Source organism: Nannospalax galili, unplaced genomic scaffold (genome assembly GCF_000622305.1).
Source record: "Nannospalax galili isolate Female #2095 unplaced genomic scaffold, S.galili_v1.0 scaffold886, whole genome shotgun sequence".
NCBI classification, from domain to species: domain Eukaryota; kingdom Metazoa; phylum Chordata; class Mammalia; order Rodentia; family Spalacidae; genus Nannospalax; species Nannospalax galili.
In genome coordinates this window covers 1,469,998-1,495,563 of record NW_008355971.1, presented here as the reverse complement: position 1 = coordinate 1,495,563, position 25,566 = coordinate 1,469,998, and the positions used below count along the sequence as shown (strand labels likewise).

General features: G+C 49.9%; 1 protein-coding gene across 1 annotated transcript in view; it reads right to left on the bottom strand.

Annotated features, from left to right (window-relative positions):
* The window catches only part of Ryr1 (ryanodine receptor 1), a 142,063-nt gene that overhangs the window by 111,560 nt on the left and 4,937 nt on the right, over positions 1–25,566 (bottom strand). The window contains 26 exon segments of the mRNA XM_029556551.1: positions 524–732; positions 902–1,076; positions 2,254–2,456; positions 4,267–4,574; positions 5,701–5,784; positions 7,260–7,363; positions 7,544–7,648; positions 9,201–9,417; positions 10,133–10,325; positions 10,816–11,057; positions 11,324–11,457; positions 12,327–12,445; positions 12,529–12,624; positions 12,706–12,841; positions 16,908–17,103; positions 17,841–17,962; positions 19,358–19,522; positions 19,672–19,828; positions 20,297–20,371; positions 20,877–20,970; positions 21,405–21,498; positions 21,812–21,924; positions 22,135–22,213; positions 22,296–22,370; positions 23,708–23,812; positions 25,193–25,312. Coding sequence (XP_029412411.1) covers positions 524–732; positions 902–1,076; positions 2,254–2,456; positions 4,267–4,574; positions 5,701–5,784; positions 7,260–7,363; positions 7,544–7,648; positions 9,201–9,417; positions 10,133–10,325; positions 10,816–11,057; positions 11,324–11,457; positions 12,327–12,445; positions 12,529–12,624; positions 12,706–12,841; positions 16,908–17,103; positions 17,841–17,962; positions 19,358–19,522; positions 19,672–19,828; positions 20,297–20,371; positions 20,877–20,970; positions 21,405–21,498; positions 21,812–21,924; positions 22,135–22,213; positions 22,296–22,370; positions 23,708–23,812; positions 25,193–25,312 — 3,720 coding nt within the window.

Below are 25,566 nucleotides of genomic sequence, written 5' to 3'. Positions count from 1 at the left end.
AGGAGAGATAGAGAATTGTGAAAAGAATGGAGGCTGGACACAAATCAGAAGATAGTATTCTAGGTGTTAGAAATATAGATCAGCAGTAGAGGGCTTGCCTAGAATCCACCAGAGAGGGGCTGGGGGCATGGCTCAGTGGTAGAGCACCTGCCTAGAATCCCCCAGTGAGGGGCTGGGGTGTGGCTCAGTGGTAGAGCACCTGCCTAGAATCCCGCAGTGAGGGGCTGGGGTGTGGCTCAGTGGTAGAGCACCTGCCTAGAATCCCCCAGTGAGGGGCTGGGGTGTGGCTCAGTGGTAGAGCTCCTGCCTAGAATCCCCCAGTGAGGGGCTGGAGGTGTGATTCAGTGGTAGAGTATCTGCCAGCATGTGCAAGGCCCTGAGTTCAATCCCAGGAACTGACAAAAAATGTGTGTGTGTGTGTGTGTGTGTGTGTGTGTGTGTGTGTTTCTGGTATGTACAATGCTCTTGCTTTGATCTTTAGCACCACAAAATAATAATAATGCTAGTGGGGATGGATTCTTACCTCATAGTGGGGGTGCTCAAGAGGCACAGGCTCAAACTGAGGAAGACTTTTGCTGAACCAGGTGGTAACTGGGCGCTGCATGTTGATGGCAAATGGCTCAAAGCCTTCCTGGAGGCCACAGATGGCAAAAAACCTCAGGGAGCTCACATCCTGGCCCAGGTTCAGGTGACCCACCTGACCAGGTCCCAAGCTGCAGACTGGAAGGAAGCCTAAGGGAAGGGGGCAAAAGGGTGGTGGTGAGTAGGTGGGTGGTGTGGGGGCAACCACGGGAAAGGGGTACTGTGGAAGAAGGGGGAGAATGAGAGGCAGATCTAAGAGCAGGGTCAAGGGAGATGGAAGAAAAGCAGGCAGGTCATGTAAAGCAATTCCAGCTCTCACCGTCCCCCATCTCAATCTCTCGGAAGGCTGTCTCAGAGCCTGAGTCAGACATGAGGACCTCGCCATTGAGGGTGAAGATAATGGTGTTCTCTGTGAGGTCAATCATGCAGCCGACGACATCGCCTGACTGCCAGGGGCGCCCGAATGGTTCACTACCCAAATGCCAGCGCTGGCCCTGTGAGGAGGTCCAGGGGAAAACACGGTGCAGAGACACACAGAGAAATGGAGAGGAAAGTACGTCAGGAGACACACACATGAAGATGCACACAGCATCACCCCAGTGGCTCCGTTCTACCCACATTTGCCCCCATGATCCTTGGAACTGCCTTCCTCACTAGTCTCTAGCTCATTCCTGCTTCCTGGGTCTCTGCTGTTCTGGTGGCTGGGCTATGCAGAGCACGAGGTGGTAGTGTGGACCTCATGACAGAAGCAAGGAGAGGGATGGAAAGGGAGAATGACCTCCATACAGACCCATATATGCCCATAGATGTCCCCAGAATGGGTGGACAATGAGGTGGATGGATGAGACAGTGGGTGCATGGCTGGATGGGAGAATGGATGGAGATCTCAGAGTCCACATCATTTGATGGAGGAAAGAAAGAAAGTGTGAGTGGATGCATGCACAGACACACGGATGGACAGATGAACAGATGGAGTGGATAATGCATGGTGTGATGGTTTGAATGAGAATGTCCCCCTCAGACTCCAAGTATTTGGACATTTTGTCCCCAGTTGGGGGCACAATTTTGGGAGGTTTTAGGTGGTGTGGCCTTACTGGAGGAAGCATGTCACTGGGGACAAGCTTTGAGAGTTCTTAAGCTCATTTTATCACAGCAACAGAAAAGTAACTAATACAGATGGGTGGGTGGATGGATGGATGGACAGAAGGGTAGAATGTTGGCTCTAGTGATTTGTACATGTAATCTCAGCACTCAGGACACTGAGGCAGGAGAATTGTGAGCTTGAAGCAAGCCTGGGATATGCAGTAAATTTCAAGCCAGCCTGGGCCACACATCAAAAACTTTACTTAAAAAAACAAAAAAAAAGGTATGTGTGTGAATGGATGTGTGGATGGATGGATGGATGGATGGGTGGGTGGGTGGATGGGTGTATGGATGGATGGATGGGTGGGTGGATGGGTGGATGAATGGATGGATGGATGGACAGGTGGATGAATGGATGGATGAATGGATGGATGGATGGGTGAATGGATGGGTGGGTTGAATGATGGATGAACAGTATGGTAGCTGCATGGATTAATGGATGGTGAGGCACAAACAGACAGGACTAGAAAGTGTGACTTTGAGAGAAACCACAGGGCCTGGCAGAGTGGAAGCCAGGGAGGTACCCACCCTGTGCCCATTGAAGACATAGGCCAAATCATCAGCTCCCAGCTCTACATCAGGTCGCAGCTCAGGTCTTGCCCAGCCCACTCGCATCTCGCCTGTGGTGACTGCTTCAAACTCAAAGTACCAGCGGCCGCTCTGTACTGCATAGGATTTTTCTGCTCGGAAGATGCGTACCCGGTCCCCACGAGACTGGTTGTTCACCTGACCTACAAAGAAGGCCAGGTACAGTTAGAGAGGCTGGGCAGGGAGTAGATTCCAAGATATGAAGAGGTGAGGGCCTAGAGGAACTGGAGAAAGAGGGACAATTGATTGGTGTTAGGGGAAATTGGGGAAACTCAGATTAGTCAGAGAGATAAGAGAGGTGTTGAGAGAGACCTCATCTCATCAGAACCCAGAGGACAGAGACACAGGGCAAAAGTCAGGTCAGTGACCTGGTCTGGGTTGTGTTTTGGGGTTAAGGGTTAAAATTAAAGTCAAGTTTTATAACTAAGGATTTGGAGCGGGATTGAAGAGTGAGTCAGAGTCAAGGTCAGGAGAAGATTGAAATTGAAGTTTGGATCATGAGTTAAGAAATTAAGGGTTTGGGGAGGGTAATCATTCTTTTTTGAATGTGTAGCCACTAGTAGATTTCCCACGCTTTAGGGAATTACTGCATACCTATATATACATGAGCAGCACTAATTGGACTTAGAGGGTTATGAAAAATAAGACCCACTTATTGGGAAATTGGGAGGGAGCCATGTTGGGGGGCTTTGGGAGGAGTTGGAGGGGGCAGTGGGGGATGGATTTGATCATGCTGCATTGTGTACATGTACAAAATTCTCAAGAATAAAAAAAATTAATTAAAAATATTTTCACCAAAAATAAAGGAATGTATGAGTTTCCAGGCTTGGTGGTGTATACCAGTAAGGAGGATCAGGAGTTCAAGGCCAACCTTGGCTACATAGCAGGAAGTTGGGGACTAACCTGGACTACATGGGCTACATGAAACACTGGCTTAAAAAAAAAAAAAAAGAAAAAGAGCCAGGCATGGTGGTGCATACCCATAATCCCAGTGCTTGGGAAGCCTAGGCAGAAGAATCATGACCATTAAGTTTTATTGGTTTTCTTATTTTGTTTGAGATAGGGTCTCACTGGATCCTCGGCTGGCCTGAAATTCGCTATGGAGACCAACCTGGCCTGTAACTCACAGAAATTCTTACCTGCCTCTGCAGGTAAGATTAAAGGCATATGCAACCACATCCAGCCAGAATCATAAGTTTAGGCCAGCCTTGGCTACATAATGACTGCCAGGCCAGCCTGGGCTATTGAGATCCTTCTTCCAAAGACACCCCTGCCCCAACCAGGCATGGTGGTACATGCCATTTAATGCCAGCACCTGGGAGGCAGAAGCAGGCAGGTCTCTGTGAGATCAAAGTCAGCCTGTTCTACATAGTGAGTTCCAGGCTAGCTGGGGCTACAGGGAGACCCTCTCTTAAAGACAAAAAACAAGACAGAAAAAACAAAAATGACCCCCAAAATATGAAAGAAAGAAGACAGAGGGAGAGAAAAGATGTTGAGGGTTGAGGGACCATGCTCAGGGTTAGGGCAGAGGCTTGGCTGAGAAGTTAGTGAAAAGATCAAAGGTCAGATTGGGGGTAGGGTTTAGGAACTCTCTCAGTCCCTGATTCCTTGGTTGAGTGACTCCATGTTATAGCTAATATCCAGAGGTTAGGGTTAGAGGTCAAAGGTGGAGTCAGGACTCACAGGGCTCCACAATGGAGCTCCACATTGGAGTCATGGCCACACAGACACCGCATCAGGTCAAGATCAGTGGTCAGATCAGGGTTAAGATTGCGGTGATGGGTAAGTGTCCTAGTTGATGGGTAGGGTCAGCGCTTGCCAACCGTCTGATCAGTCCACTCAATGTTATAGTTTGGGAATGTTGGCCAGTGGTTACTGACTTGGATCAGGGATCAAGGATCAGGGGTCAAAGTCAAGGTAAGAGTTGGGGTATGGGCAGGGGTCGGCACTCACTGGGCTCCTGGTCAGGTGGCTCAATGTTGTAGCCATAGCCGAGCAGGGTGCGCACAGCCTGGCAGAGACTGTCCCGATTGCTGCGCTTGGTGGCCTCATCCAGGAGTCGATAGGGCACTAGGCGGGGATTTCTACGTGCAGGGATGTCCTGTACAGCACTGTAGCTCCAGCCCTGGGCCACACGGTCTCTTGCCCACACATTATGTCCGTTCTCAGCCAGCCGATCCACCAGTGTTGTCTGTGCCGGTGTCAGCCGTACATGGCTCAGGTCCAGTGGAGCTGGCTTATACCCATTGCTCATCATGTACCTGGAGGTATGGCAAAGCATGTGGGAAGAGGCCCTCCCCCTCCACTTCTGAGCTTTGGGCTGTGGAATTCTTCACTTGTCCCAAGACCCCAAAATCATTAGCCCTGAGGTGTGTGTGTGTGTGTGTGTGTGTGTGTGTGTGTGTGTGTGTGTGGTATGGGGGGATATACATACCATAACACACATGTGGAGGTCAGAGGACGACTTTGTGGGGTTGGTTCTCTCCTTCCACCTTTGTGTGTGCATTCCGAGGATTGAACTCAGGTCATCGGGCTTGCAAAGCAAGAGCCTTTGCCTGTGGGGCTTCGCCACCTCTGACCTCTCTGACCCCTTCATCTTGTAACTGCAAGTCTTACATTTAGGCTTTCTTTTTTGGTTTGGGGTTTTTTGTTGTTGGCTTTGTCTGTAGGTCAGGCTGGTCTCAAACTCCCAGTTCCTTCTGCCTCAGCCTCCTGAGTGCTGGAATTACAGGTGTGCACCACCATGCCCAGCTTTGACCCTGATATCACTCCTTTTTCTTTTTCTTTGTCTTTTTGAGACAGGGTCTCCCTGTAGACCAAGTTGACCTGGAACTCATAGAGATCTGCCCGCCTCTGTCTCCCAAGGGCTGAGATTAAAGGTGTGATCCACCACTACGGGCTCCCAATATCATCCTTTTTGGCCTCTCACCTCTCGGGTTGAGGTTTCTTTCTTCTGATCCCACACGCAATCATTTTTAAACACCTGGCTTTAAACACCTTGACCTCTCAACTCAGGACTCCTAATCCCTCATCTATAATCCAAGAATGTATCACTTACAATTTAGCAACCTCTGAATTCTCACCTTCTACCATTGACCTTGGCCTCTAAATATGGAAATGCCACCTTAGATTTCTCAGGGTAGACCTTGACCCTACATCCTGGGTTCTGTCTCTTGTTTCTGAAACTCTTTAACTCCTCATTTCTGGATAACACTCATTTCTGACCCCATAGCTCTGACCCACAACCCCACAACCTACACCCTAACCTGTGCCCCTTCATCTCTGACCTCAGCCTCCCTAAAGGCTCCCATGGTCTTCCCGGCCCTCACCACTCATGCCCAATCCCCACTTCTTTGCCCAGACAGGCCTGGAAACACCCACACTCACGTTTTGGGGAGTTTTGTCTTTTTCAGGTTGTCCTCTGCCTTCTCGTCAGCCATGCCCACATGGCAGCCCAGGGCCAGCAGAGTCCTGAGCAGGGAGCAGGACAACAGGGTCACCATCCGCAGAGCTCCCTGCCCCTGTCACCTGTGTCTCTGGGTCTCTCTCTTTACTCTTGCTCTGGCTGCTGTGGCATCTCTATCTCCATCTCCTCAGATCTCTTTGATTTCTGTCTGTGTTGCTTTATCTCTCTTATCTCTGGTTATGGTCAGTTTTTCCTGGATGCCTCTTTCTTTTAAAAAATGTTTATTTTTCATTTTTGACATGTACAAGTGCATTGTCTGCATGTGTGTTAATATGCTTGTGTCGTGCAGTGCCCGCAGAGGATAGAAGAGGGCATTGGGTTGGATTCCCTGAAACTGGAGTTACAGACTGTTATGCCATGTGGGTGCTGGGATTCCAACTTGGTCTTCTGTAAGAACAGCCAGCGCTCTTAAACTGCTGAACCATCTCTCCAGCCCTTGGATGCCTTTCTCTAACCCTTTCCATGTCTCTCTTCTTTTCTGTTGCTACCCCACCTTCCCTCTCTCTGCTTGTGACAGTATCTCACTGTGTTACCCAAGCTGTTCTCAAACTCCTGGGCTCAAACCATCTTCATGGCTCAGCCACCCATGTGGCTGGGAAGAGAGATGCATTCCTGACTTATAGCTGTGTTTCTCTCTTTAAAAAAATATTTTATTTATTTTCATTTTTTATGTGCATGAGTGCATTGCCTACATGTATGTAAACGCACCCGTGCCATGCAACTGCCAATGGAAGTCAGAAGAGGGCATTGGATTCCTCTGGAACTGGAGTTATAGACTGTTGATAGCCACCATATGGGTGCTGGGAATTGAACCCAAGACCTCTTCAAGAGCATCCAGTGCTCTTAACAGCTGAGTCTTCTGTCCAGCCCCATAGCTGTCTTTCTCTTGAATGCTGTTTCTCTGTGATAAAATATTCTCTGTCTTGTGGCTCCTATCTGTCTATCTCAGAGTCTGTGTGTATATGTATGCACATGTTTGTGTGTGTAGACATATACAAGTACATGTGTGTAGAGGCCAGAGGTTGTTGGGTGTCTTCCTCACCCATTACCTTCCTTATTTTTTGAGACAAGATCTCTCACTGAACCTAGAGCTCACCAGTTGGCCACACCAGCTGCCCATCATGCTCCCAGGATCTTCCCCAGATTACAGACACTGGCCACCACACTTGACTTTTTATGTGGTAGCTGGGGATTCGAAGTCAGGTCCTCATGTTTGTGAGACAAGCACTTTACTGATTGAGCCATCTCTCCAGCCACCTCATAGTCTTTTGTTACTGCTTCTGTTTCATTTTGTTTTGTTTTTTTCCTATCTGGAGATAGAATCCAAGACCTTGTCCATGTTATAGGGGCACTGTACCATGTAGCCACACCCCCAGCGCCTCTGGTCTCTAATATGTCAGTCTCTACCTCTGTCTCTCCTTTCCCTCCCCTTAACCATCCAGCCATTCCAATCCCCAGCCCTCCTGGAGCACCCCCTCACTTGAGTGTCTCTCCTGACATCTGCAAGTTGTAATTCCTCTCAGGCTCAGGTAAGCTGTGGAAATTCACAAGACATGGATGCAGCCTCTTGTTGTCATCCCGAACCTGGAGACATGTGGGGATCAATCCTTGTGCTCCTCCCCGCACCAGTCCTACATAGTGACCCACTGACCTCCAATCTGTCTTTCTGCCACTTGCAACCCCAAGACCCCCTGGTACCCTAAAGTCCCCAGGCACTGGCCCTCACTACTGTACTCACTCCACCCTCTGAGGGTCTAAGCTCACCGGGCCATAGGTCCATCCCTGCTCGATGCGAGTCAGCGCCCAGAGTTCATGAATGTTCTCTGCCAGCTTCTCCCGAATGCGCTCCAGATGAGGAGGCAGGACAATCTGGGGGCAGGAGGACATTTGTCTCTGAGATCCTACCACTATCTCCACTATAACCCCTCTTCCTAAGAACATGAGTTAGCCCTGGATAGGGCCCTCCTAGCACCCCTTTTCCTGATGCTCCACAGCCCTGCTCCCCATCCTGTGTCTTGATTGGAAGGTTGGTGCCCAGATGAGTAAGGACAGCATCATCAGACTTACAGAGCATCTGGGGACAGGTGTGTGTCCCCTGTGGACTGGGAACCCCTTGGGGACAGGGTTTGGGCTGCTCTAGTCACTGAACTTCCCAGCCAAAGCTAGAGTCTGAGCCACAAAAATGTCCAGGAACCATGGGCTAAATGAGCACGTGAGTTACTTCCTTCTCTAAAACGAGAATCTTACCAATAGTTGTCTTTTTAATGGTGAAGATGGAGCCAAGAGCCTCAATCATATCAGGCAAATGCTCTACCACGGAGCCACACCCCCAGCCCCTCACTGGGGGGATTCTAGGCAGGTGCTCTACCACTGAGCCACAACCCAGCCCCTCACTGGAGGATTCTAGGTAGGTGCTCTACCACTGAGCCACGCCCCCAACCCCTCACTGGGGGATTCTAGGCAGGTGCTCTACCACTGAGCCACACCCCAGCCCCTCACTGGGGGATTCTAGACAGGTGCTCTACCTCTGAGCCACACCCCAGCCCATCACTGGGGGTATTCTAGGCAGAGGCAGGTGCTCTACCACTGAGCCACAGCCCCTGTCCCTCATTGGGGGATTCTAAGCAGGTGCTCTACCACTGAGACACACCCCAGCCCCTCACTGGGGGATTCTAGGCAGGTGCTCTACCTTTGAGCCACCCCCCCAGCCCTTCAATGGGGGATTCTAGGCAGGTGCTCTACTGCTGAGCCATGTCCCAGTCCCATATCAATACTTAATTTACAATGCTTGCCCCATATTCAGTGAAAGCACTTATGTAAACTTGTCAATGTTATACAGTTAATAGAAATGTTTCACACAGTAGGTGTAAAATAGATATTGATGTCCATTTTCTTCATGCAAGAGATGATGGTATGGAACAGGGTGAGGCCAACCCCAAGGTCATCTTGTTGCTACTAATCCTAACAAATAACTGTGTTGAATGCTTAGTAGTCATTCAGGATTGTGCTGTCAGTCACAGCACACACTTCTTCCTATGGAGACATGCTTGGAAGGAAAGCAAGTTCAGGTTGGATTATAAGAAGTCTGAGAGGCTTGGTGTAGAAGAGATGCCCAGGGTGTAGTAGAGGAGACCATGGGCTGTGGAAATGGACTTCCTGGGTCCAATCAGCTGTGTGACCTGCCCTCTCTAGGTCTCTTTCTTCAACTATAAATCAGACATAATAATAGTTTTTTCTTAATAGGGTCATAGAAAGGACTCCTGAAACTGGATTCTGACTCAAGAGAATCCTTTGTCTTCCCTGTGCCTCAGTTTTACCATCTGTTAAACATCAGAATTCACAGGTTCAGCTCAATTCTCCTACCTCTGACTCCAAAGACAGCCCACCCTCATCAGAAAACCTTTTGCAGAGTGGGCAGTACCTGGATGGTGTCCACAGGGCAGGGCACAAAGTCTGTGTGTGAGAGGCAGCGACTAGGGCCCACCAGGTGGGGCCCCCGGGGCCCTTCCCGACGATACTCCTTGATAGGTTGGAGATGGAGCTTCTCCCGAGGGAGCACAGCCTCGTGGCAAGGTGCATAGCCAGGTGGTGGGAGGAACTTGAATTCACCATGGCGGCCACCGAGGAGGAATCTTACTCTGGGAGAGGAGAATGGGGATCATGTGTGGGAGGGGGATGACAGGAGAGAGCCTACAGATAGTGGAGAATACAAGCAACTCTGGGGTCAGTGGAAGGCTCTATGGGAATGTGAAGTCCCTGAGCAATCATGGGTCTCCCTAGGATCAAGTTCATTTAGGAGTCTCTTAGATTATAGGATCTAATTATGAGATTACCATATTTCCATTGAATGGATGTTAAGACAGTTGAGGTGCTAAGAAAGGAATGGCTCCTTGAGAGGTCTTTGGAGCAAGTGGGATTAAGGGAGGGAGTTACCAGTCAGCCTATTGGACCATCATTGGGGGGGGTCCTGAGGTCACTGAGTGTCAAATGGGGTCTGTGGTCTTAGGTCATTTTCAAATTCTAAAATCACTGGAAGAGTCAGCCTGAGGTTGGTGGGAGGTCACTGGAAGAGCCTTGGGTCACTGAGACATCTCTGAGAGCGTCTGGAGCAATTTCAAGGTCATTGGTGACATTCTAGGATAACTTGGAAGTCACTGGAAGGAATCTGAGATCATTTGAGTCACACTGAGGTCACTGAGACTTTCATGTAGGGGTTCTGGCCACCAGTCAGTCATGAGGACAGACTGTTCTGTCCCTGCCCCTGCCCCCAGGAGGCCAAACTGTGATTGGAGACATCACACAGAATCAGTTCTCAGACCTGGGACAAACAATGGGGCATGGGCAGGTCCTCACTTGACACCAGCTGAGAAGCTGACGACAGGGAAGAAAAGCCCATCGAGATTGAAGGATTCGAAGACACCCTGCACAGGACAGCCATTGATACGGAAGGAGATGGATGGTACGCTGAGGTCCAGGCAGCAGCTGACTACATCCTCTGGTGCCAGGAGATGCTGTCCTGGGGAAGTCACCGGGCGTGCCACATGTCCTACAGTGAGGTCACCAGAAGAGTCAGGAGTCAGAAAGAGACAAGTAGTGGATATTGGGGGGTCCTGTGGGGACTCCATATTGGAATCTGTTAAGGGCAAGTGTTCCTATAGATGGTCATGTAACTCTAAAATTAGGAGCGGTCAATGTTCCCCAGAGGTTAGGATCCTGAAAGATGTGAGATACTAGTCTTCGTAGAGTTAGGATTATGGAAACTTTGAGGTCAAAAATCAAAGATCAGAGGTCATAATAATCTGGGCAGTCTTCTGGGATCCCTCTGGGGGATCAGAACTTTGAGGCTATAGGGAAACAAGTTAAGGCCAGAATTCTGTTCTAGGGTTAGGGTCTTGAAAAATAAGGATTATGGAGTCAAAAGTTTACCTCCCTCGGTGGGGGGGTCAGGATTTTGAACCCCAAGGTATGTAGTCAGAAGTTTGGAAACTCTAGGGTTAATGGTCAGGGATGAGAGTCCCCTGGAAGGGTCTAAATACCTGTCCAGAGATGCAGTCCATCAAAGCCGTAGGAGTAGAGATCATCGCCGACCCCGTTGCCGCCCCAGCCCTCACCGCCCCCAGGGTAGGGGCTGTAGCCCTCACTGAGGGCCCAGCCCACCCGCAGGTGAGTGGCCTGAGCTGTCAGAAATGGAGCCACTTCATCCACCATCACCTCAAAGTACCATTTGCCATACTGTGTGGAGCCCTCTGCTCGGCCAACAAAGATGTTGGGGCGGATGCTGCAGGAGAGATGGAATAGGAGAGATGGAGAAAAGGGCCCGGTTGAGAGGAAGGAAAGATATAAGAGAGAGAGAGAGAGAGAGAGAGAGAGAGAGAATTGGAACCCAAAAGAAAGAATAAATGGACTGGGGGCCAAGGGTGAGCCAAGGGCAAGTTGGACCTCCTGGAGAAGGAGTAGGGAAGAGACATCCACTTGGATTGGAATCTCTGGGTCAGGGGAGAGAGTTGAGAGGCTGCAATCCTGGGTTGGGGTTAGGAGCCACACCTGGTAACATAGTTGATGAGGTTCGTCTGTAGCAGAAGTTCACGGCCAGGGAGCAAGTTCTCAGTAATAAGATCTTGGTTGGAGCGGACAGCCACACCATTGCACACACACAGGGAGCATAGCACATCCAGGACCTGGAGGTCAAGTTCAGAGGTCAAGGAGAGTGAGGGACCACAGTGGGAAGGATATGGAAGGACTGAGGCAGGAAGCCAGGAGGCAAAGATAGCGCATCCAGATAGGACATGGAGATTCTATGTGAGAGGATGGGATGAGAATGAAAGGTAAGGGGTCAAAGAGGAAGATCAAGGGTCAAAGAGGAAGGTAGGGCAAGAGGCTGAGGGGCATGATCAGTGTAAGAAATAGAGACTGGGGGCTGGAGAGATGGCTCAGTGGTTAAGAGCACTGACTGCTCTTGCAGAGGACCTGGGTTCAATTCCTAGCACCCATATAGCAGCTAAAAACTGTCCTAACTCCAGTTCTAGGGGATCTGATGCCTTCCTCTGACCTCAGCAGGCATTGCGGGATGCAGGTACACTTACATATATGCAAGCAATACACTCATACACATAATAAAATAAAATAAAATAAAATAAAATAAAATAAAATAAAATAAAAACTAAAAAGAAAGGGTCAGTGAGAAATGGAATCAAGATGAGACTTGGGATGAGCAGAGGTTGTAAACTTGTGTCTTCAGGTGCCAGATGGAGGATATAAAGGCATGAAGTGGTTAGAAGTCATGCAGTTGGAACTCATAGGGCCTGTGACAAACTATGTAAAGCCTATATACCGCCCACCTAATGGCTATAACATTTACATGTCAGAGATCTAATAAGGCAAATCTATGGCCCAGAATCCACTGAAGAGCCATGAGCTTGAAACCCTTCAGTTGGGGTGGAAGTGCATGGAAATTAAGTCCAAAGAGAGAAGGTGGAAGAGAGGTGTTCTGGGGCCATGGGGAGAGGTTAGGGTTCCAATGTCAGGGGCAGGAGGTCAGAGGGCCAACCTTGTGGTTCCGTCCATGCTTGTCCAGGAGGGAGATGATGGACTTGATATGGTTCTCCTGGATGATGTTTAGAACCTCAGGACTCTCGATCAGGACACAGTACAATACTTCTAAGATGCCTGCCAGGTACCCATGGGAGAGGTGAGGTGGACTGGCCTTTCCTACTCAACCTTCACATCCCACTTCCCTGGGGTTCTCCTACCAGATGAAGCCTCCAGTCGATCCAGCTTGCTGACCAACCAATCCAAGTTTGTGGAGAAGAGGGCACAGTTTGTACGATTGCCACGGATCAGAGAGGCTGTAGAAAGCAGGAAGGTCAGACTCGGTGAGCCTGGGAATCTGGGATTCTCTCAGGAATGTCAGGTTTGAATTTCCTTACCTAAGAGTTCATAGAGCAGGTTCACAATTTCTTTCCAGGATTCAGCTGCCTCCTCCCCTGCAAATTCGGCAAAGTGAGCAGCGGTGGTGTAGACATTTAGCCGGTCAATGCAATTCAGGACCAGGGAGAGCATTCCCTGGAGTGAAGAAAATGTGCCAGTTACAACAGGAATCCCTAGCCCACACCTCTTTGTCTTTCCTGGATTTAATAAATCATATTCCTGCCACAGGGTATGGCTGTGTGTTCCCAGATCTAACCGAGCACTTTAGCTTCATGTCTCTGTTCAGTTCCATCGCCCTCTTCTCCTTCCTGGCTCATCAAATCAATCCGTGTGCTTATTAACCAGACTGAACTTGTGTTTCCGTACTCTGCAGTTTTCTCTCCATCCTACTTGTTTCCAAACACCCCACTCCTGATCCAAAATTGGTCAAGTTCACACCTAATAGAAGAGATTTTTTTCACTTTCTTCCCATTGACATTTTAATGTGTTTCTCCTCCTTTAATATGTTTTATTTATTATTTTTATTTTATGTGTACCAGTGTATTGCCTGTGTGTATGTAAGTGCACCCGTGTCATGCAATGCCCTCACAGGTCAGAAGAGGGTGTTAGATACCCTAGAAATGGAGTTGCGGACAGTCGTCCTCATTTACTTTACTGACTGAACTATTTCCCCAGCCCTTTTATTGTGAATTCTAACACACACAGAAAAGTGTGTAAAACATATACAATTAACACTCATTTTTCATGGAAATGCTCTGTAAAGTTACATGCACAATGAATTATCAATTACTGAGTCATTACTCTTAGGGGAAATACAAGGAATTCCTGTGAGTTTCTGAATATAATTTTGTTTGTTGTTTTGAAAAGAGGATCTCACTCTGTAGCCCAGGTTAGCCTGGAACTCTTGGCACTCCTCAGGCTTCAACTTCCTAAGTGCTGGAATGACAGGTGTGAGCCATTGCACTTGACTTAACATAATTTTTTTTTGAGCTGGGTGTGGTGGCACATGCCTTTAGTCCCAGCACTCTGGAGGCAGACACAGGCAGATCTCTGTGAGTTCAAGGCCAGCCTGGTCTACATAGTGAGTTCCAGGACAGCTGGGGCTACAGGGAGAAATTGTCTCAAAAAGACCAAAACAAAAACAAACAAACAAAAACTTATTCACTGTATATTGTTAATTCATTAACATTAAACTTACACCTAGTGATACTATATTCCAGTCAAATGAAACTTACCTAACATTTCCTCAGTAATACAAGTCCCAGCCTTCTTGCACTTAGGAACTCCAGACAGTACCTGAGCTACACCTGAGTCACTTATTTTGTTTGCTTTTTGAGACAGGGTCCTGTGTGTGTGGGGGGGGTGTTTGTAGCTTTTGTGCATGCTCATGTGTGTGCCTATAGACAACTTCCAGTATCTGATCACTTCCCATTTTTTAAAATGATTTATTTATTTTTATTTATTTATGCATTTTTATTTTATTTATTATTTTAATTTGGGGGGGGATTCTTCTCCTTCCTGTATGCCTATGATTTGTAAGTTTGGCCTTTTTATGGTGTCACACAATTCCTGCATATTATTTTAATTTTGTGTGTATGCGTGTATTGCCTGTATGTAGGTAAGTGCACCCGTGTCGTGCAATGCCCGCAGAGGTCAGAAGAGGCTGTCGGATCCCCTGGAACTGGAGTTACGGACAGTTGTTAGCTGCCATGTGGGTGCTAGGATTCAAATCTGGGTCTTCTGCAAGAACAACCAGTGTTCTTAACCGCTGAGCCATCTCTCCAGCCCCAGGTATTTATTTTTAAGATTAATTTTATTTTAAATTACGTGAATATGTGTGTGTTTGTGTGTGAGTATGTGCGCGATAGTATAGGGTGTGTACATAGGGTATGTGTGCTGCACATGATACGTATGAGTATATGGGTTGCTGGGAATCAAGCCCTGGCTGGTCTGGAATGCATAGAGATCTACCTGCCTCTGCCTCCCAAGTGCTGGGATTAAAGGTGTGAGCCACAACCCTATTTTATTATTTTTAATTATGTGTCTGTGTGTCTGTGTGAGTGAGTATGCATGTGAGTGCAGGTGCCCAAGGAGGCCAGAGACATCAGATCCCCCTGGAACTGGAGTTACAGGTGGTTGCAACCTGCCAGACAAGGGTGCTAAACACTGAACTTTTCAAGAGCAGTATACGTTCTTAACCATTGAGCCATTAATTTCTGAGACAGAATCTCTCACTGATACAGGAGTTGGATTTGGCTAGGTTGATTGGCCCATGAACTCCAGGGATCAGCCTGAGACAGGGTCTTTCTAGGTAGTCCAGTCAGGCCTGGAACTCCTTATATAACCCAGTCTGGTCTCAAAGACTTGTGGCAATCCTCCTGCATCAGCCTCTTGAGTCCTGAGATTACAGGTATGACCACCAAAACCAGCTGCTGCTGCTTTTTCTTCCCCCTCCCCCCTCTACCCCCTCCTCTACCTCTCCTCCTCCTCCTCCTCCTCCTCCTCCTCCTCCTCCCTTCTCCTCCTCTTCCTCTTTGTCTTCTTCTGACAGGATCTTCCTGTAACCTGGACACTGGACATAGCTGTAGCTGGCCTGGAAGTCACTATGTAGACCAGACTGGCCTCCAACTCATAGAGATCCACTTTCCTCTGCCTCCCAAGTGCTGGGATCTTTGCTTTTTGAGACAAGTTCTCCTTATGTAGCTCCAGCCTGTCTTTAACTTATCATCTCCTACCTCAGCCTCTGGAAAGTTGGGATTACAGATACGTACCACCACATCCGAAAAATTAAACTTTATTATAGGTATGTACAAATAGGAAATAACCCTCTGTTGATCACAAAGCCAAGGAGCTGGGTGACGCAGCTTTCATCACCTCTCTGTTTTTATTTCCTCCCAGTGGTCCCCAGACTACTCTGCTCCAGTCACCTCCTTGGTCTTTGGACTATGCCAAGCACAGTCTCCACCTCAGAGCTTTTGCACCTGCTCTCCCCTCTACCAGTTGGCCTGAGTACATGCCAGACTCCTCTTTCCTTCCAGTCACCCTCCCTGAGCACTCTAGTTTAAATTGCAAAACTCTAGCAACTCCCAACCTCTTCTCTGATTTATTTTTCTCCTTAGCACTTTATCACCATTTAATATGTTATGAATGTATTTATTTATTCATCCATTTGTTTATTTCTGGGGGGATTTTGCTAAATTTTTTGTTTTGTTTTATGTGTATGAGTATTTTGACTGTATGTATATATGTGCACCACATGTTTGCAGTGCTGGTAGAGGCCAGAAGAGGGCATCAGATCTCCTGGAAGTGGAGTTACAAATGGTTGTATTGCAAACCCAACTGGGATCCTCTGCAAGAGAAAATGCCCTTTTTTTTTTTTTCCCTTTTGGTCTTTTTGAGACAGGGTCTCTTTGTAGCTCCAAGCTGGCCTGGAACTCCCTATGTAGCCCAGACTGGCCTTGAACTCACAATTCTCCCCCAGTGCTGGGGTGTGCCATGACACCCAGTTTATTTATTGATCATCCGCCTCCCCCTGCCATGTTAGTTCCATTAGGATGGAGAGTTTTTGCCCATTTTGCTCACAGCCAGTGGATTGGTGGAGTAGATATGACTGTTATTTAGTCTCTGAGCGTCAGCAACCACATCTGTGATCTAGTAATCACAACCCTTCTTGGAGTCATTTGGGGGTGTGTGTGTGTGTGTGTGTTCCTTATCACAGAACAATAACCTCTAACACTTGTGCAGCATCTACCCTGTAGATAGTTTTGTTACTATTAGAATGATCCTTCTTCCTCATCAAACTGGGAGCCCTGGAGAGGTGGGGCCGGGATTATACCTTTGAAAGGACACACTCCTGCCCCCATCCTACAAAGCAGCAGAATCCTTGACTCAGGTCCAAGCCCCTCGTCCCACCCCTCCCACTCCTCCACTTACACCTCTGGCTGGGCCAAACACCCCACACCCCACACCTTTTACTCCCAACCCCTCACCACAATTGAGGTCCCTCCCTACACCCTCTTCCCTGATGTCAGCCAAATCAGCCTCTGCCTCTTCATCCTCACACCCCACCAGGGTTCTACCCTCTCACTCCTTGCCTGGGACCTCAGCGCTACATGACTCCGCCCCCTGCCTTCCTTATTCCCGCCCTCCTCCGAGGCCCCGCCCCACCGGAGGCCCCGCCCCTCCCGCGCCCTGACCGCACCTCCTCTTGGAAGAGGCTCTGCCGGTTGCGTAGGCTGCGCAGCTTGGTTTGCTTTTCCTCGTGCTGTAGCTCCTCGGAGGGCGGCTCAAAGTAGCCAATGAGGTCCTGCAGGCTCAGGATGACGCCCTCGATGGGCAGTGCCGAGCCAGCCGGTGGTCCCGCGCCCCTCGGCTTACCACTGAAGCTGTCGAGACCCCTGCAAGGGTCCAAAGATCTCAGGGAGGGTAAGGAAGCTCCATCCCACCTCCACCCCCGCGGGATTCCCCCAGGCTTCCCCCTTTCAGAGGATGGGGAAACAGTCAGAAAGGGAAAGGCCTTAGCCCAAGGTCACACAGCACTGAAGGCAAAGCTGAAACTGGGATGGAGTCCTGGGAAATTGTCACAAAGGCTCATGGAAGGAGTCAGAGCTGCGGGGGGTCTAGGTGTGGGTGTGAAAGGTAGCAGTGGTCAGAAAGGGGGTCTTGGTCATGGTTGTCTATATCAGATGTATAGAGGTCAGGGGCTTTACAGACTACAGAGGCTGGAGAGATGGCTCAGTGATTAAGAGCACTGGCTGCTCTTGCAGAGGCCCTGGGTTCGGGCTCCCAGTACTCACATGGTGGTTGGCTGTCTTTTAACTGCAGCTCTAGAGGATTCCCACCCCCCCACCCCCACCCCCCTTTTTTTTTAAAGATTAGGGGTAGTGCAGGCCTTTAATCCCAGCATTTGGGAGGCAGAGGCAGACAGATATCTTTGAGTTTAAGGCCAGCCTGGTCTACATGAGTTCCAGGTCAGCTGGGGCTACAGGGAGACCCTGTCTCAATAAACAAAACAAAACAAAAAAGATTAGGGGTTGTATGTTAGACAGGGCAGTGGATGTCAGAGGTCTCTGAAGGATATTGGTCAGGCACATGTGTGTGCCTGGGGGACCCTGACAGAGTAGAGACTGCTTACTTTATGAACTGGTTGTATAGGCCAGCCGTGCTATAAATCATACGGGCAGCTTGAGACTCCTCCTGCTGGCATCGGGTCAGTGACAGCGCGTCATCCATGTGGCCTTCCTGGTGCAGCATGGCCTGAATGTGGGGACACAGAGGAGAGGAAAGGCCTGCCACCTGCTTTATATGGTGCTGGGGGTGTAACCTAGGGCTTTCTGCATGCCAGACAAGCACACTACCAACTGAGCTACATCCCAACCCTTTTTCTTTAAATGTGTATGGTCTATTGCCTGCATGTATGTAAGTGCACCTGTGTCATGCAATGCCCACAGAGGTCAGAAGAGGACATGGGATCCCCTGGAACTAGAGTTACAGACAGTTGTTAGCCGACATGTGGGTACTGGGTATAGAACCTAAGTCCTCTGCAAGAGCTGCCAGTGCTAACCTCTGAGCATCTCTCCAGCCCTGTTTTTTTTGTTTGTTTTTGGGGGGGTCTTTTTGAAACAGGGTCTCCCTGTAGCCCCTGCTGGCCTGGAATTCACCATGTAGACCAAGCTGGCTTTGAACTCACAGAGCCTCTGCCTTCCAAGTGCTGAGATTAAAGCCGTGTGCCACCATGCCTGACTTCCAGCCCCTCTTTTTGATCTTTTGAAACAGGGTTTCACTTATGTAATACAAGCTGGCTTTGTACTATATAGCCTAGACTGACCTTGAACTCACTGTGTAGCCCAGACTGGCCTCAAACTTACACAATCTTCTGATCTCAGCCTCCTGAGTCCTGGGATTACAGACAGGAGCCACCATGACTATCTCCAGCACTTTCTAACTTTTTATCTTGAGAGAAGGTCTCACTGAGTTGTCCTGACTGACCTTGAACTCATTCTGTAACCCAAACAGGCCTTAAATTTGTCATCTTCCTGCCTTAGCCTCCCAAGTAGTAGGGATTACAGGTCTGAGCCACAAGGCTCAGTTTGGGGGCTTGTGAGATGGCTCAATGGGTAAAGGTGCTTTCAGCACAAACAGGGAGTGGTGAGCCATTCAATGTGGGTACAGGGAAGCAAAGTCAAGTTCCTTGCAAGAGCAGCAAGTGCTCTTAACTGCTGCGTCATCTCTCCAGGCAGGCTCTAGACTGTTAATTTTGGGGTGGGGAGTGGGGTTTGTGGAGAGTGTGGCTGTGTGTGCCATGGAGCATGTGTGGCAGTCAGAAGACACTTTGCAGGAGACAGTTCTCTCCTTCTACCATATAGGTTCTGGGGATTGAACTCAAGTCCTCAATCTTGCAGCAAGCATCTTCACCTACTGAGCCAACTTGCTGGCCCGTTTGTTTTTTCTGTCTGTCACTGTCTTTATTTTTCAGTCTCCGCGTGTCTTTCTGCGTCTCTCTCTCTCTCTTTCTTTCTATGCCCCCCCCCCAACACACACCTCTTTTTTCTTGCCTTTTCAGTCTCATTCTTAAATTCCCAACGGCTGGGGCATGAGCACCGCAGCCCCTCCTTATCTCTGATGACACACCTAACCCTTCCAGGAGCCTACCTTTTTCTTGAGTACTCCAAGCCTCAAAGCCTTGGGGTCTGGGGCGGCATAGGTGAGCCACAGGCCAGAGGCCACATGCTGCACAAAGCACAGAGACTCCCCATATTTGATCTCCGGGGGACCCATGCCCTCCACATCCCTCTTGGGGGCCACATCCAGCTTCTCCTGCAGGGGCAAAGGATGGACATCAGCCTCCTCTACCTGGCACATCATGGTGGGACTCCCCCCGCCCCAGGTGAGAGACTGCAGCAAGGAGGCTGAGATGGGCCTCAGAACTACAAGTGAGGAAGGACCACCTGCCCCCCACCACGGACCTTGGAGATGCGGAAGCAAAAGGAAGTGGCCTTGGTGTGGGCCTTGCTGGCATCAACCACCACCAGACCTTGGTCCTCGGTGAGAGCTAGGTACCGCCCGGTGGTCACATGGCGGATTCGCAGTGGCTGGCCCCAGCGCAGGTGGCTTCCACTCCAGCTGTGGAAGGTGACAGCAAGGGGAATCAAGGAACCCCCTCCCCCCAATATCCATTAGTATCGTAAGTCTTGGCCTGAAACTCCTTAAGCTCCCACCTCTCTTCTAGGGGTCCCCAAATATTTCTTGGGACCCCTAAGGGGAGCCTCTTTCTCCCCTCTTAGTAACTTCAATCCTCTCTCAGGACACTTGAACATTGTTCAAAGCTCCGCAGATGTCTTCAGAACCCCAGCTTATCCAGATCCCGAAACTCATATTTTCACTGGAGGCCCCCATCTTTCTGTGGAGAACCTCCCGCCTTTCCCCAAGAGCCTTTCCTCTGGGGCTCTAGGATCTCTGAGAACCTACACATATACCTCTCTCAGGCTCTCCAGGTTGCCCCCCAAAAAATATTTTTCAGCATCTTCCTCAGATCCCTCCCAGGCCCCACAGGAGACCCCAGCCCCTCTGCTGTCTTCCCCCTTACAGTACCTGATTCTCAGCGGCTCTAGCCTCCAAAGGGAGCGGGCATGAGTGCATACAGCTCCTCCCTCGTAGTAGACAAGTCTGGGGACACAGGACTGAGTGAGGTCAGGAGTGCAGGCTCCAGAATCTGTTCCCCAACCCTGTCCACAGGGTCTGAGATGCACCTTAAGGGCCCATGTGTGAAAGGCTTGGTCCTCAGCCTGTGGAACTATTGGGAAGTGTAGGAACCTTGGGAACCTCATAGAAAGATGTTACACTGGGAACAAGCCCTTGAAAGGAATATTGGAATCCTGGCCCTTCCACTTTCTTTACTGTGTCCTCAAATGTCATAAGATGAAATTAACCTCTGCCACACACTCCCAACACAGCGTATTCCTACCACCACATACCCAAAGCAACAGGCCCAAGCAATCATGGACTGAAACAATCTACCAAAACAAACCTTTTCCCTTATTAAGTTGATATTCTCCTGTATTTTGTCACAGTAACAAAAAGCTAGCCAACACAGGATCCCAGCTCCACAGCCAACCTTTTCTCCCTACCCCCACCCCTGGAATCCAGTGCCCTCTTTGTCCCCAGCTCAGACCTGCGCTGGTCATCACTGTCAGAAGGGGAAATGGTCAGACATTCATCCATGTGTCCATGAAAGAGGCGGAGGACATGGCCCCCTGTCACAAAGCCTGGAGGGAGAGCAAAGGAAGGTGGTTTCTTGTGAGGTAGAACTATGTCTCCAGTCCATAAATAAAATCTTTAAAAATATTTATCTTTATCGGGTGTGGTGGCACATGCCTTTAATCTCTGACACTTACGAGGCAGAGGCAGGTGGACCTCTGTGAATCCAACGCCAACCAGGTTTACATAGCAAGTTCCAGGTCAGCCAAGGACATATAGTGAGACCTTGTCACACAACACACACACACACACACACACGTACACACCATCTTTATGTATATATGTGTATGTGTGTCTGTGTGTATGTGGGCTTGTATATGTTAGTGCAGCACCCACAAAGGCCAGAAGAAGACATCAGAGCCCCTGGGGCTAGAGTTACTGGTAGTTTGGGTGTGTCAATATTGGTAGTCTTAGCTATGGGACCAGAAGCTGGGGTCCTCACCCTCTTCACAGCAGGAGCAGATGGGGTTCATGTTCCACAGGGTCTGCATGAAGGAAGCATCAACCTGGAGCTCCCCACTTGCTGTAGACAGGTGCTAGGGACAACCAAGGTATGGTGATCAAGACCATGGAGTTTGCAAGAGGCAGTGGCCAGAAATCAAAGGTAGATGCCAGGAAATAAATAGATTTGAGACCGAAAATAGGAGGCTACAGATCAGACACTGAGATCAAGTCAGGACATGGGGTGGGGGTCAGAAATTAGAAAATTAGATGTTAGGAAACCAGTTTTGAGTCAGAGCATCAGGGACCAGAAACTAGCTGGACAAACAAATGATGAGAGATGGGGGATCAATCCCGTGCACCCCTACAAGGAGCAATAGAAGCCATTCTGGGGACAGGATTACTCACTAGGTAGCGCTCAGAGGAGACACTGACAAGGATGAGGTCATCCCCAACACGAACCTTCTCTCCTTCAGACCTCTGCTTGGAGGCTGGGTGCATTGTCCACCAACAGGCTTCTCCTATAAGAGAAGATGATGGCTTTCCACCCTGCTCTTCCGTGGGGTTCTCACAACCACTGAGCCTTCCAGACCTGAAGGCTCTTAATTTCCTATTACAACCACCATTTCTGCCCCCAGAGCAGCCTTGTGCGCACCTCTAGAGTTCTACAGACCGTCTGTGGCCTGATTTGGAGGCTCCATCACATCCCCCGCACCCTCTAGCCCCTGCACCTGTTGCATCTTCCTGCAGTCCCACATCAAAGGCCAACTTGTCAGTCATGGAGCGGGAGGTGGTGAGGCAACTCAGGTACTAGGGTTAGAAAGGGGGATCAGCCTCCTTCTGACAGGCCTGAACCCTCCCCCATGTGTACACCTGTGGCTAAGGCACTCACCATGCGGCTGTGTGCATGCCGGAGCAGGATGGCATGGCCATACAAGAGCGTCCTGTGTCCCCCGCCCTGGGATGACTGCAGGGGAAGGGACGGCACAGAGTAAGCACAGACTCCCAGAGTCACAAAACCCTCCAAAATATCTGACCAATTCAGTTTATGAACTGCACAAAATACTGTGTTCCAGCATGAGGGCAAGTGGCCTCAGCTGTACACTGTCTGCCTCAGTTTCCCCATCCATAAAGCCAGGGACTGTCTCTGAGAAGCCGTGAGATGGAGTGTTTTACACTCTTCAATGCCTGTAATCCTGGCACTTGGAGCTGGATGTGGTGGCACAGGCCTTTAATCCCAGCACTCGGGAGGCAGAGGTAGGTAGATCTCTATGAGTTCCAGGCCAGCCTGGTCTACATAGTGAGTTCCAGGTCAGCTGGGGTTATAGGGAGACCCTGTCTCAAAAAAGACCAAAAAAAAAAAAAAAAGGCACTTGGGAAAGAGGCAGGAGGATCAGGGATCAGGAGTTCAAGGTCAGTCTCACCTACTTAGCAAGTTTGAGGCCAGCCTGGGATATGTGAGACACCATCTCAAAACAAACAACAAACTCTACAAAGTCTACTCTGCTATCTCTGTCTCCTTCCTCTTATAAACCAGGCCCTGAAGTCACCCAAGGAGTGTGAATTCATCTTCCAGGTGACTAGAGACATTCAGGGAAGCCTCCCAATATTCCAGATACCTGAGCCCCATCTATTCTAGCCTGTCACCACAGAGCTGAACTGTAACTTGTGTGCCCCAGGAGAGTCATAGCTGTTATTAAGCATGGGACTTTCATCCACAGTGACAGTGACTGGCCAGTGCTGCCACACACTCTCTCCCACGCACAAGGAGACCTGGCCTTTTGGAGAGGGGGAGTACATCCAATTCCTTGATGGCATCATGCCTCCATCATGGCTATCCCATGCCCAAGCTCTGAGGGGACCATGTGATGGGGTCATGTGATCACATGGCAGCCCCACAGTTGGGATGGAGGAAGTAAGGGAAGGGGTCCCATGCAGTGAAGAGCAGGGATCAAGCTTGGAGAAGAGGATGGGAAGGAGGAGAAAGGAACAGATGGGGAAATGGGCTCAGAAGCCCCTACTCCCTCCTTCCTTCCTGCCTGGCTTGTTCTGGGCTCCACAGCCCCTGACATCTGAGGTGGGGGGAACCCCCAACCCCTGTGTGCAGGACGTGGGCCTGAGCAGCAGGCCTGGGGTCAGGAATGATGGGAAGGACACGTGACACCCAAGTCCAGACCTACCCACTTATCCAAATTGAGGGCCTGTGAGGGTAGGACAGAGAGAGGAAGAAGAGCACATGGTGAATGACCCCAGGTCCCCTCACCCATCCTTGTCCCTGTGCCCTGCTCCCTGGAGGAACCTTACCTCCACACCAGCCTCCACAGTATTGGCCAGCATCTCCTGCAGGGCTCGTACTGACAGGGACTGCTCCAGGATAAAGCAGCAGATGGCCAGATCTGGGGGTACATTCTGAGGTGGGGTGAACAAACATTAGGGCCAGAGGATTCTCAAGTATCATTTACCATCATGCCTCATCCTTGATTCTGAATACCCACATCCCCAGGACATCCAGATCCCACCCTAACCCCACAAGAAGCCCCTGTCCCCTGTCAGGCCTCAGAGACACTGAATCCATACCAACACCACAGGAAACCTTGTCTAACCTCCTGCAACTTCTCCGACTCACCCAACTCTGTAGAAATTTCCAAGCTACCCACCTTGCTCAAGTATTCTATGCCCCCCTGTTCTCACAGGAAACACTCTGCCTGTCCAGACAAGACACGCTCTGACCCTGTTCCCACTGCAAGAAGCCGGTATAGTACCTTCCCTGCAGATCATCCCAAATCTCTCCAATCCTAAAGGAGCCCCTTCACACAGGCTTCTGAGTTTCCACAGCCATATCACAGGCCACACAAATACACACCACACATACAACATAACACACACTGCACAACACACTCATCACACATACACTACATACATACACATTCATACACACACACCCCACACCACACATAAACACGTACACACATGACACACACACCACACATGTTACACACATCACACACAACATACACGACACATACAACACACTCATCACATGCACACCACACATACACACCACACACACACCACATATACACACAACACAACACACACACACACCACACATACCGTCTCAGATTCTTGGACTTCCTCCCCTTGAACTGAAGACTGCCCACTCCACCTCTGTTTACCTCCTCCACCATCATGTGCCACATCCCTGTCTCACCACATCCCTGTCTCAGTCCCCAGACCCGCTGGGAAGGTCCCCTCCTCCCTCACAGACTCCCTGCCTAGATGCCCTCCTGCAGGCCCCTGCAACACTCCCCTGACCAGCTAGACCCTCTAGTCTCTGGTCCAAGGCCTTTGACTATAACTCCCTTCCACCTCTGGAAGCCCTCTGATCATCTTCCTCTGGAGATCGTGCTGTCTAGGCTGACATCCCAGATGCCTTACACACTCTCCATCCCAGGCCCCAGTCCTCTCCTGTTAGGGGCCCCTTCTCTAAATAGCCTAGGTCTCCTCATTTGATCCTTGCCCCTCCCTCCCGAGACCACCTAGCCTCCCACCGTGGCTGCCCACCAGAACCCCCCACTCTGCCTCTTGTCACACTAACACCTCTCCTTAGCCTCCAGCCCCCACCTCAGGCCCCGCCCCACCTCTCTCAGGCCCCGCCTCGCACTAGGCTCCACCCCTATAGGCGCGCCCCTTTTCTTCTTAGCACTTCCCCACTCTCTCTCCTGTGCCCTTTCAGCCTCCTGGACACCCAAGGCCCTGCCCCCCCCCCACCCGGCTGTGCGCACAGACCTGCGCGTTGCTGGTGGGTTCCAGGAAGCAGAGCCTGTTGCCAAAACCCTCTGCGGCCAGACAGAGTTTGAGCTGTTCCTTAAGCACGGTGGCACTGCACTGTAAGACCACCTCATCGTCCTGGGGGGAGATCAAGGAACAGGGTTAACTGATAGGGGCCAAAGACATTGCATGCCGTGAGGCCACTGTTCTCTCATCCCCTCGTAGGAAAGGTAGCAACCCCACACCAGTCAGGCTACATTTATTTGTTTCTTTGTTCATGCATTTGTTTTTTTGGGGATATTGCCTGCATGTAGGTAAGTGCAACTGTATTGTGCAATGCCCACAGAGGTCAGAAGAGGCTGTTGATCCCCTAACTCACTATGTAGACCAGG